The 13,029-nt window shown below is 45.1% G+C and overlaps 1 protein-coding gene across 3 annotated transcripts; it reads left to right on the plus strand.

Moving 5' to 3' along the window:
• Positions 1 to 293: 293 nt before the first annotated feature.
• On the plus strand, positions 294 to 11,981 carry LOC135577188 (uncharacterized). 3 transcript variants are annotated; one of them, XR_010468755.1, is made up of 2 exons: positions 294 to 6,545; positions 6,643 to 11,981. XR_010468755.1 is itself a non-coding variant. In XM_065045035.1 (2 exons), exon 2 carries the CDS (start codon positions 6,831 to 6,833, stop codon positions 7,746 to 7,748), a length of 918 nt encoding a protein of 305 aa, XP_064901107.1. In that variant the 5' UTR covers positions 6,387 to 6,545; positions 6,643 to 6,830; the 3' UTR covers positions 7,749 to 11,981. The 3 variants fall into 3 exon arrangements, 1 of the variants encoding a protein (XP_064901107.1); XR_010468756.1 differs by having other exon boundaries at positions 294 to 5,110; XM_065045035.1 differs by having other exon boundaries at positions 6,387 to 6,545.
• The last annotated feature ends 1,048 nt before the right edge of the window (positions 11,982 to 13,029 follow it).

Consider the following 13,029-nt stretch of genomic DNA (forward strand, 5'->3'; position numbering starts at 1 on the left):
GGGAGGGGGCAGAAGGCAATAGGGGAGGCTTAAATATACCCCCCTTGAAGATAACTGTGCAGGAAGACCGTGAGGTAGTAAGGCAAAAACAGTATTCCATTTCTGTTGAAGGGAAAAAAGGCCTTCAGCCAGTAATTAAAACTTTACTCAAAGATGGGATACTGGAACCTTGCATGTCTTCCTTTAATACCCCCATCTTACCTGTGCGAAAGCCAGATGGGTCTTACCGCTTAGTATAAGATTTACGGAAAATAAACAAAATTGTGAAGGTTTGTGTGGCAGATGGCAACCCCCTCCCTCTTTTAATATGGCACATCTTCCCCTTTCTCTGCTATTTGAGGCTAACAGCTTCTTTTGTTTGGCCCAGAGCACCCTGGCTCCTGGGACATTAGCAGAAGGGAATGCCAAGGCACACTGGGCCGCGCCCAGTGTGGGGGATGTTTGAGGGCTTCAGGGGCACCCACACTCAGTGTGGGGGGTGCAGAGAAGCTTATACAATGCCTACAGTCAGGTCTGATCAGATAACAAAACGGGACTCTCGTCGAGACTCCGCCCATTGCCGCGGGTCTCTTGGAGCACGAGCTTGGCCACTGCCGCCACGAGAGCCCCCCTCCCCGGGATGGAGGCTCCGCTTGCCTCGCCGCCACGGTGTAAGTAAAACTTCTCGCAGGATTGCGAGTATATTTTCTTTCCGTGCACACTTGCACAAGTACTTTATTTCCTCGCACAATCGCGAGTGGCCGCCGAGAGCCCCTCGCACAATCGCGAGTATATTTTCCTCCCGTGCTTCCACATAAGCACGTGTAGGATTCCGTGCACATTTGCACGTGTAAAATAACTCTCGCAGGACTGCGAGCGTATTATAAATTTACTCTCGCGACATCGCGAGTGCACACTTTCCATACTCACTGCGAGTACGTGTATCTCTATAAAAATAATCCCACACCGTGTTTAGGCAAGTGTGTACTCCTCCGGGACTCGGGGACGGCTCCGGCATTGTTTTGGTGAAGCCACGTGCATGCACTCTGTGGACCTCCTGTTGTATTAGTGGCTGCCCCTCTCAATAATTTCCTCCACTGATATCCGAACCTGTATTTAAGTCACATTTGGAGTGCTAAAACCCTGTGCCTCGCTGGTCTAATAAAAGTTGTTTTTGGACCTTGTGGTCCCTAAAATTGACCTGTGGGTTGCTCTGTGACATTTCTGGCGTAGTCGTGCAGGATATCAGAGATGGAGGAATTATTTGGAGGGTTGAGTAATATCTCTGCAGTAATCTGGGGCCTTGTAGTTATAGGGTCTGCGGTGTGTGCCAGTTTGAGTGTTTACTTAAAGGTAACACAGGATCTGTGTAAACTTAAGGACCGAATGGAGGAAAACCTTTCACGGGAGAGTGAACGATTTGACTCTTTAAGGCAGGACTTTTCGTGGCAAAACAAACAGTTTGACTCTTTAAAGAAAAACCTCTCGTGGCAAAATGAGCAGTCCGAGATTGTTAAGCAGGACCTCTTGCGACAAAGCGAATGGTTTGACTCTTTAAAGGAGGACTTTTCGTGGCAAAGCAAACAGTTTGATTCTTTAAAGCAAAGCCTTTCGTGGCAGAGTGAGCAGTCTGACTTTCTTAAGCAGGACTTTGCGCAGCAGAGCGAAAAGTTTGACTCTTTGAAACAAAACCTTTTGCGGCAAAGCGAACAGTTTGAGTCTTTAATACAGGACTTTTCGCGGCAAAGCATACGGTCAGATTATTTAGAACAGAGGTTTGGCTTGTTAGAACAGAAACTTGGTTTTTTGGAACAGAAACTTGAGTTTTTGTTATTTAATATAAGAACCGCCTCTAGTGTCTCCCCCGTTCAGGCGTGCGCCTCGGCCCCCCCGATTCTCGACAAAGATACTGATTCTGAAAACAGTGTTGATGTGTGGGGGGTAGAAACAAAGGACGTGCGTCCTCTTATTAGAACTGAGACACATACGGATGGACGAGGCAGAAATCCACGCACGGCTACCCATAGCACGCCATATTCAGGACTGGAGCTAGGGGATTTACAAACTAGATTCTCACGGAAGCCGGGCGAAACAGAGACTGAATATCTTTGGCGCGTTTCGCTTACTGGGGGTGACAGAATATTATTGAGTACGGATGAGGCCACAGGTTTCTGGGGCCCAGGGGTATTTTTAAGTGATGGTCCAGACGGTGATCAGTCCATTACATCTCGTGTCGCTTACTGGGCTGGTGGTATAGACCCCAGGGAACGTGGGGAGCCAGTGGCAATTGTTATAAAAGGTTTATCAGATCTTGCCGAGGGAGTTCAAAAGGCGGCTTGTATACAAGCAATGTATGAAAGAGGCCGGCAGTCCCCCCCTATGGCGGCGCCGGTGGATCCGGTCCACCTTCGGCTGCTTATTAAAGGACTACCGGATGCCTTAAAAATATATGTCCAGTCCCTTAAGGAAAAAATTCAGGGGGCTATTGATCGTAATAAGCAAAATCCCCGAAGTCCTCCTGAACATGTATTAACCTGGGCGGAAATTTTACACAATGTGGTTACACATGGGCGCGAGATGGGGTGGGTAGACCCGAGCGGCAGCCCGTGTAGAAGCCGGACGGTCCGGAAGATGAGCCGAGCCGAGCCTCTTCAGGGACCGCCCCCCACTAGGCCGCCCCCCCCGTCACAGAAACCGGAGCGTTTTCCAAATCAGGGTAGCAGCTTGCAGCGGGGCGACCTGTGGCGCCGCGCAGCCGCTTTGGGAGTGCCCCGAACACTGCTACATAAGCTTTCCACTGAGCATTTACAGGAGCTAGTGGAATATTTAGAGGGAAGATCAGAGAACCAAGAGGAGGCACCGGTAACCGCCCCCCTCCCTGAGGACAAGCGAAACACTAACCCGTTCGTATCCTCACAAAGGGAGTCAAAAAACTAGTAAAAGCGGATGGGAACCGGGACCGCCCCACCCGCTTTGTATTCTCTTGCCAATGGTCCAGTGATAAAGAGCCATACATACATATCCCCGTGGGTCCAAGGCGGATAAGTGTGAAATTTCTAATTGACACGGGCGCACAAATCAGTGTTTTGAACAGGCGGCAAGCTGACAAACTTGGGATTAAACCATCAAGGAAAGTCATCAATATAGTGGGGGTAACGGGTGTAGCAGAGAGGTGTCCTTTAGCTCGAACCCACCTTTTGCTGCCTGGGGAAAAGCGGACAACGGCTGTGGAAGTTGCCCTGAGCCCTTATAAGGCAAACATATTGGGATTTGATATTTTGGCAGGTAGACGGTGGTGCTTACCTAATGGAGAGATTTGGAGCTTTGGGAGTCACAGAGCAGAGGTAGCCCGTATTAGAATATTGCCATTTACCTCTGCACCCTTGCAGCCCGAAAGAACCACTGACATTAGGATTTTGCAACTTGCTCCTGCTCCACCCACATCTACAATAACCTGTACCCCACGATACCCCCTGCCAAAAGCAGCAAAACGGGGCACTACGGAGGTTATTAGTGATCTTGAAGAAAGACAAACAATTAGCCGCGGTGTCCAGACGGCCCCCTCCCCGTACCGGCAACTCGGGCGGTCCGGCATAGCAAAGCCCCACCCCGCGAGTGCCGGCCGCTGCCCCGGGACTGGCGGCGCGAGACGGAGCAGCCTGAGAGAGCTGCTAGAAACACATGTCCAGTACGGGCATAACCCGAGAAACGGAGGCAAACCTCCCCCCGTAAAACTTCTGTCGCCTCCCGGCTGGCCGCCCCCCCCCCCGCCACCATTCCTGGCATCCAAGTCCTGGTGGTGTGGGGCGGGGCAGCCCGGCCTCGCGAGCGCTGGCAGGCAACCACCTTCCCCGGGTTGGCCGCCTCCCCCCCGCTCGCTGCGGGCGGGAGCGCCCCCCCCCCCCCACTCTTGCGAACTGGAAAAGAAAAAAAAAAGGGGAAAAAAAGCCGCGGCTTGGGACCAGTGACCCCGCCCCGGCTCAGTGCTCTCTGAGGGTCAGAAGCAGCTCCCATTAGGACCCGGCAATGTGCCTCAGCACTGCTGCTTACTAAAAGTAGCTGCTAATATTACTTGCTATCAAAAAATTTACTGGCACTCCACTGCAGCTAAATGGGGCATTATGGAGGTCATTAACGATTTTGATAAAGAGTCAATAACAGGAAACCACTCGATAAAGACCCACCCCCAGAACAAAAGGTCCAAGAGATATTTTCTGCTCAGAACCTTCTGAGCTAGTTCAACATGTTAACTATGAAAGGCCGGTTCCAAAGGGACCGAGATCTGTTTTTTGTGTTTTCTTGCAGGGCGAAGGAAGATGACAGGGTGGAAGAGAAGTACAGATGCGTGTGATGGGGTGGAAGAAGATTCACCTAACACCAGCAAGGGATGGAAGAGCATCCAGATGCCTTGGAAACAACACCAACAATGACAGGGTGGAAGAGGATCCAGCTAACACCACCAAGCCATTCAGAAGGAAGGCAGCCACAGGAATGGAAACACTAACGAACTGTGACTGATGCTGGGACTCAATAATTACCTTGGGCAATTGTTGATTGTTGTAATTACTTCAATTCTATTGTTGATTGCTATTAATAACTGTTTGGAGGGGTAAGTCAACATATGTTATATGGTGATCCACAGTGGACATTAAGGCTCACTGGCAGAAGTGTCCTCTTTTTACTTTGGAGGCAAGAGGTAACTGTTATACCACTCCAGAGTTCTGTCAGACCATGACTGTAGTCACAGGGTGGGATTGTGGCAGATGGCAACCCCCTCCCTCTTTTAATATGGCACATCTTCCCCTTTCTCTGCTATTTGAGGCTAACAGCTTCTTTTGTTTGGCCCAGAGCACCCTGGCTCCTGGGACATTAGCAGAAGGGAATGCCAAGGCACACTGGGCCGCGCCCAGTGTGGGGGATGTTTGAGGGCTTCAGGGGCACCCACACTCAGTGTGGGGGGTGCAGAGAAGCTTATACAATGCCTACAGTCAGGTCTGATCAGATAACAAAACGGGACTCTCGTCGAGACTCCGCCCATTGCCGCGGGTCTCTTGGAGCACGAGCTTGGCCACTGCCGCCACGAGAGCCCCCCTCCCCGGGATGGAGGCTCCGCTTGCCTCGCCGCCACGGTGTAAGTAAAACTTCTCGCAGGATTGCGAGTATATTTTCTTTCCGTGCACACTTGCACAAGTACTTTATTTCCTCGCACAATCGCGAGTGGCCGCCGAGAGCCCCTCGCACAATCGCGAGTATATTTTCCTCCCGTGCTTCCACATAAGCACGTGTAGGATTCCGTGCACATTTGCACGTGTAAAATAACTCTCGCAGGACTGCGAGCGTATTATAAATTTACTCTCGCGACATCGCGAGTGCACACTTTCCGTACTCACTGCGAGTACGTGTATCTCTATAAAAATAATCCCACACCGTGTTTAGGCAAGTGTGTACTCCTCCGGGACTCGGGGACGGCTCCGGCATTGTTTTGGTGAAGCCACGTGCATGCACTCTGTGGACCTCCTGTTGTATTAGTGGCTGCCCCTCTCAATAATTTCCTCCACTGATATCCGAACCTGTATTTAAGTCACATTTGGAGTGCTAAAACCCTGTGCCTCGCTGGTCTAATAAAAGTTGTTTTTGGACCTTGTGGTCCCTAAAATTGACCTGTGGGTTGCTCTGTGACATTTCGACATCCTGTTATCCTGAACCCATATACATTAATGAGCAAGATACCTCCTGGTCATAAATGGTTTAGCATTATAGATCTTAAAGATGCCTTCTGAGCCTGTCCATTACATCCAGATAGCAGAGATCTATTTGCTTCTGAATGGGAGGATCTTTAGACAGGGCGTAAGCAACAACTTAGGTGGACTGTCTTACCCCAGGAATTTACTGAATTGCCTAATTTATTTGGGCAAGTGCTGGAGCAAATTTTAGAACAATTTGAACTGCCTCCAGGAATTCTATTATTACAATATGTAGATGATCTACTGCTTCCTAGAGAAGAAAGGCCAGGGGTAAAGAAAGTCACCGATTCACTTCTGAACTTCCTGGGGAAACAGGGCTTATGAGTTTCAAAAACAAAACTGCAATATGTAGAGGAGGAGGTCAAATATTTGGAACATCTTATTACAGAAGGAAAGTGTAAAACAAACTCAGAGAGAATTCAGGGGATCGTTGATCTACCGCTCCTAAAAACAAAAAAAAAAAAATTGAGGAAATTTTTGGGATTAACTGGATACTGTCGCTTATGGATTGAAGCATATGCACAAAAGACTAAAGGGTTATACCTCAAGTTATTAGATGAGAAACCCAATGTCCTCATGTGGACGGGTTTTGATAGATAAAGATTTGTTACTGAATTAGTCAGGCTCAAAGGAATCTCAAGGCCTCTTAGAGAAGCTGAGAACAGAATCTGCTGTGAGAAAGAGGGGCGTTCCACAATCACCGGGGTCCTGGCGTGGCGTGAATCATCAGACGTATCATCAGTGAGACTCCAGAGCACGGACAGCCCACGATACTCATTTAGCGAATCCATGCTTGGAGCGTGGACGCGTGATTAGAATATAGTTACGTATATAAGGAGACTTGTTTCTGTAATAAATGGCTTAGCGTGATTCACATTGAATCGACTTGTTTTGCTGAGTTCCTATCTCGTTCCAACAGATGGTGACCCCGATGTGATACTCTGAACTGCGTACCACTGAGGTCGGGGAAAAGCCTGGAGCGGCCCAGCCGGAGGCGGATCAGCTGGACTGAAGACCGGGTGGAGGCGTACGGACGTCCCGCATTTTTTTGAAGAAGTCACCGTAAAGGGTGAGCGGCTGGGAGCGGGAGGAGGGAAGAGTGAAGTTATGGGGCAAAATATATCCTCTGAGGAAGAAGCCATAGTTAAACTCCTCCTGCATATTCTCTTTATGAGAGGACTTAAATATGAAGAAAGTAACATCCGCAGACTGTTGGTCTGGTGTAGAACTAACGGCTACCCGATAGAAGCTGAAAAAGCTTTAAAAATTGAACTTCGGGACGATATAGGGCAGAAGTTATGGGATCAGGTTAGCGACGGAGATAAAAATGCTGAATCACTAGCGACTGCTTGGAAGCTTATATTGTCCGCTTTAAAAGAATTTGAGGCCAAATGGCCTGCGGTTACTGGAATTTTTACAGCATTACAGCCTGATAAGAACTCTAAAAATAACTGTGAAGCTTACCCAGTTCGTGTCTTTGATCCCCTTCCTGCCCCAACCCCTGTTGCACCCCCGATGATACAGCAGTCTGGGGCGGGGGGAGGAAAATCATTCAGCAGATGGGCCCCCATACCATCACACGACCCTGAAGAGACTAAGCAGTCCAAGGAACTGGAGTCAGATAATTTGTCAAAAGAACTGGTGAAAGCTGATAATGCTAAAGTCATAAATAAGTCTAATATCAGTCCTTTTACTGATTCCTGTCCGCCTTTACCGCCTTCTATCCCTCTAACTCCTACGCCGGAGGAGAAGCAGTTGCCGGATAGGAGCTGGGCAAAAGAATTGTGTGAAAAATCAGATCAGCTATTAGCGAGTGAATCCAACAGCCAGCAACGCGGTCATGCTGATCGTGACGGGAAAGGGGATTCGTTGAAAGGGGCAGGTATCCCACAACTCCTGGAAGAGACACTAATTGACACACCACAGCTACAGACACGACAATTTTCTGAAATCCTGAGGCAGTCAACAGATCTTGCATATCCAGCTATGAGAGAGGTGTCTGAAACCAACAAAGCAGCCAAATAATTTGCAACTATTGATCAGGGTCCCAATAAGAATTACATGCAATTTATTGACCACCTTCAAGAGGCCATCAGTAAGCAGGTCGAAAACTTAGAAGCTAAGGAAGCACTAGTGTTGAGATTAGCAGTAGAGAATGCTAATGTTTGCTATCAACATGTTATTTGCGAGTTTTACAGTACATATTATGTGCTCCTGTGTATTGCCTCTCTGAAAATCAAGCAGCTTGTCGGGAATGTGACTTAATTCTTTTACTAGTTGTTTTTAAGTGCGCCGTAAAACCTTCTCCCCGCTGTTCCCATTCACGCTGTTCCCTGTGCCACCCACCCCCCACCTTTGCCCCCCTCCCCCTCCCTCCCTCCCTCTTCTCAAGGTTTTTACTTGCAAGATGGGGTCAGTAATAATTGTTTTCAGTCGTGTTCCTAAAAAATCAGTATTGGGAGGTGTTTTAAAACTTAGCAAAGCACTCGGAATTATAAGGAAGGAAGATCTTGTTAAATACTGAAATCAGCGTTAGCTGCTGTATAAGTTAAATGATTGGGAAAAGTGTCCGGAGAATAGAATCTTGTTGCGATTAATGTTGTTTTTCAGGCCAGAAGAGCAGGACAAAACAAATCTCTACAAGAAATCATTAAATCGTTTCAGACAGTTTTACAGGCAGGGCGATTTGAACTTCAGCAAGCTGAGAAAGTTAACTGATAACACGCAGGTCACAGTAAACTTGCTGAAGTCTGCACAATGCTTTCCTTATTAACCTGTTTTCTTTGTGGGTATCTGTTTAAGTATGTTGCAATTTTGGTAGGTCTGTGCTATATGGTACGATAAGTTCCCAGTCTGTTAAATCATGAGCAATTTACTTCCTTACTGCGTGAACGTGATGTTAAGATTTTATGTGTAGTAGCTGTTATATTTTTTTCTAGCATACTAACTTTATTCCAGTATCCAGACTTGCGCAACTCTGTGACAGGCTGTGTCTCATCTCGATGTGCTGGATTTGAAAGAATCCTAGTTTTGGAATAACAGCTGTAGCGCACCAGATGAGACACTAAAAAAACCAAACCAAACCAAACCAAAACAAAAAGGCCTTGCCCAGTGCAGCTCGCTGCGGCGGCGGTGGGTGCCAGATGGTTTTCCAGCGCGCACTGACTTTTTTTGCCAGGGAGACCCAGAGGTACCTCCACCTGGCTGAGCAGTGAGCGGCCCACAGGTGCAATGCAAAAATTGAGATATTGTCTTATTCATATTTGGTACCAAAAGAATCTTGTTTGGGGAGATAATTACAAAATGGGAACCGGTTCCACTGCTAAAATTCCACCTTGCTCCCCCTTAGGATGCATCCTTATAAATTAGAGTAATTGCTTATATTGTTAGAAAAGCATTTAAATTGTTAAAATGCTATGATAGATTTGAATTTAGAAGAGGTTGTATTTAAAAGTTGCTAGAATATTAACTGGTTTAGATCTAGGAAAATAGAATGATGGATTTATGTTTGCTATACTGGTTTATACTGTTTTTTGACATCTCTAAATTGTAAAAGGTAAATGGAGCTAAGGAATGTAACTATTGCTGAGCTACTTGAAATTGCATATAAAGTGTATTATGGCTGGAATGAAATGGGAAAACAAAAGACCAAAACATCCCAGGCCTGTGTGCAGCTCATTGTAACTGAGAAGTTTCCCAGAGCCTCCTACTTCGTACCAGCCAGTATGCCAGCTGTGTGACCTTGGTTATATCTACACTGCAAAGAAAGAAAAAACAACTGGAAAAACCTGGCTGCCTGCTTTTAAAGCAGTGAAAGGGGGGTTCTCTCCCCCCCCACTACAGCGATGTAATACTGAATGGAGCAGTCCGAGGGTGAAGTTTAAAGGCATCCTTAGCAGACCCGTAGTTCTAATGAAACTGGAAAATAAAAACAAAAATTTGTTAATAGACTTATTCTGTGGTAATTAGTTGTAAGAGACTTCTTAGTAAATTCACCATGATAGTTTTTGAGGTCATGGGAGAGAATGAAAGAAAGGCCGTTTTTTGAGACTAATAGAATGCCAAATTTGGAACAAAGTTTTAATACATGAATTCTTATAGTTGCCAGGAAGTCCTATACCTCTCTTAGGTTAAGATTTGTTAAGCAAATTGTAAGCTCAAATAACGTTTTCTGAGTATTCTGTTTAGTTGCATGGCCTACAAGAAGCTGCTGGGATGGTGCAGATCTGCTTGCTGCAAGTGAGAAATCTCCAAGGAAATTTCAAATGCTGTGTTTCCACTAAGTATTAACAGCCAATGTTTCGATAAAGCAAATACTACACTGATAGATCTGAAACAGGACTTTGATCCGGTAAGGGAAAACAATATCCAATAAATATGACAGCCAAAACGGAGTTGGAAACTTTGAGGAATGAATTTATGACGACTTTACAGGATGACTGCATTCGATTGGACTTGCAGATTTGTCTATGAAACAACCTGTGGCTATTGTGGGACAGTATGATGAGAATGCTAACAGACTGATATACCCATTGTCACTCTGATCAAGAAAATGCAGGGAATGAATTTAAGTCTTAATAGGCCATGATCCTTTTGTCATCTATGTACTATTTGTGAAATTGAATTCTGATTTTTTTTTTATTTGTAATCTATGTCTTTCTAAATTGCACTAGCTGGTTTTCTTAACAGCACAGCTTTTGGTATGCATAAATGTAAAATGTAAATTGCTGCAGAACCTGTAAGTCTTTAACATCAGGTCATAGGCCATACTTGTATTTGGTCTGATCCTACATACTTGCACAGTTTTTGTTGATGGTTTTGGGAAGTCTCATAAAGCTGTAGTGGTTTAGCGTGAAGATAGCGATTAGCATCATTCTGTGAAAATTATTGACAGTTCAACCCAATTAGCAGAACTTGGCACAGCTTTACATTACTTAGAGCCTTTTAAGGAGGAACCTCTAAATTTGATTTGTGACTTTGAGTACGTAGTCAAGATCTAACACACGTATCTGGTTCTGAACCTTTTTTTTTTTTTTTTTTTTTTTTTTTTTAAAGAAAAGGGGGGAAGTAGGGGAAACACCACAAAACCAATTGTCAAAAGCATTGTATGTGATGAAATACTTTGCAAGTATGACCCAAAACCATGCTAAATCAGAAATAACCTACATTAGTTATGGTCAAATTACTAGTCAATGAAAAAGGCTTCATCAATTGATAACCTGGGGAAGAGGTTATGTTTGTGTCATTACAGGCTGAGGATTGAAGTGGATTCAACAAAGATTCAACAGATGTAGAAGGGCAGGAGGGAGATAAGTTGTGAGGACTCTTTCAGATGTAAACCATGGATCCTAATTCAGTGTTATATATGCTCACAGACCTGGTGGTCTAGAAGCCTATTAGCAAACAGGTGGTGTACCTTCTGTGGAGAATGGCAATTTGAACAATCAGCAGGAGATCCAAAAGGGTGATATTATGATCATATAGTCAATGCATTGATAAGGTAAAACTATGAGATATCTGTTCCATAGTAATCTAAGTTTAGCAACTGATAAAGTTTTAGAAGGGATATTAAGGTTAAGCTATTGATCTTTTAAATAGGTTAAGATAACTTTTAAGATATTAATTCAATTATTAGTATATGCTGATGGTATTAAGTATATTACTCTATAAACTGCGCAGTAATAGATATTTAGGAGGTTAAGAGAAAATATTGTATTAACTTGTCTGGTTATTTTGAATCTATTAAAATAGTGTGTTGATAAGGTTGTTATAACAGAATTAAGGTTTTAAGAATAGGCAGGTAGTTGTTTGATCTTAGTAAGTAAGGTTTAACTGCATTATATGTAATTGTAATTATGTTGTTAATCACGTGTTCTGTGTTGCAGTATATTTCAAAAATGATTCGCCGTGCGGTTGATGGGGCCTGACTAATTCAAGAAAAAGAAAGGGGGAAGTGTGGACGGGTTTTGATAGATAAAGATTTGTTGCTGAATTAGTCAGGCTCAAAGGAATCTCAAGGCCTCTTAGAGAAGCTGAGAACAGAATCTGCTGTGAGAGAGAGGGGCGTTCCACAATCACCGGGGTCCTGGCGTGGCGTGAATCATCGGACGTATCATCAGTGAGACTCCAGAGCACGGACAGCCCACGATACTCATTTAGCGAATCCACGCTTGGAGCGTGGACGCGTGATTAGAATATAGTTACGTATATAAGGAGACTTGTTTCTGTAATAAATGGCTTAGCGTGATTCACATTGAATCGACTTGTTTTGCTGAGTTCCTATCTCATTCCAACATCCTCACTTGGACAGAAGAAGAGACGAAATTACAGAATCACAGAATCACAGAATGTTAGGGATTGGAAGGGACCTCGAAAGATCATCTAGTCCAATCCCCCCACCAGAGCAGGAACACCTAGATCAGGTTACACAGGAAGGTGTCCAGGTGGGTTTTGAATGTCTCCAGAGAAGGAGATTGATCAAGGAACTGAAGCAAAGTTTAATAACTGCACCAGTTCTAGCTCTGCCAGTGTTAGCATTCAAGACACATAACCACATAACCAATGTTAGTTAAAAGTACTTGATAAGGTCCGTCCCAATGTTCTTTTAAAGGATCTTCTCTCCAAGTCTTTATATACACCGTGTCTCCAGGTTCTATATCATGTACCGGATTCTCAAGTGCTAGCGGGCGATTCCACACTAATACGGATCTGAGTCGATTCAATGTCCTGCCGAGAGACAATACGTAATTGTACACATCCTGATTACCTTTTACATGTACACTTGGATTCGGATCAGGTGCTTCGTATGGTTTGCCATAAAGAATTTCGTATGGGCTTATGGACATTCCACTCCTAGGTTTAATCCTAATTCGCAATAACGCTATTGGTAAGGCCTGGGGCCATTAAATTTTGCTTCTTGGCAAATTTTGCTAAGTTGTCGTTTTAACGTCTGATTCATTTTCTCCGCCTGGCCACTAGACTGGGGTCTCCACGGGGTGTGTAATTCCCATTTAATTCCCAAACATCTACTGACTTCCTTTACCACTTGAGCAACAAAATGCGGTCCCCTATCAGATGATATTCCCAATGGTACTCCAAATCTAGGAATTATTTCCTTCAGTAACCATTTTACAGTTTCTTGTGCCTGGTTGGTGCGACAAGGGAAGGCTTCTGGCCATCCTGAGAAGGTGCATACCCCAACTAGCAGATATCTAAATCCTCGAGTTTTGGGGAGTTCCACATAATCTATTTGCCAACAATCCCCTGATTGTACACCTGTCCTAATTTTTCCATATCTACTTTCCTT

The sequence above is a fragment of the Columba livia genome, chromosome W (genome assembly GCF_036013475.1).
Source record: "Columba livia isolate bColLiv1 breed racing homer chromosome W, bColLiv1.pat.W.v2, whole genome shotgun sequence".
In the NCBI taxonomy this organism is placed as follows: domain Eukaryota; kingdom Metazoa; phylum Chordata; class Aves; order Columbiformes; family Columbidae; genus Columba; species Columba livia.

Bases quoted from the DNA above. Each gene is read 5' to 3' on its own strand.
- LOC135577188 (XM_065045035.1), top strand. From the start codon at position 6,831: ATGGGGCAAAATATATCCTCTGAGGAAGAAGCCATAGTTAAACTCCTC.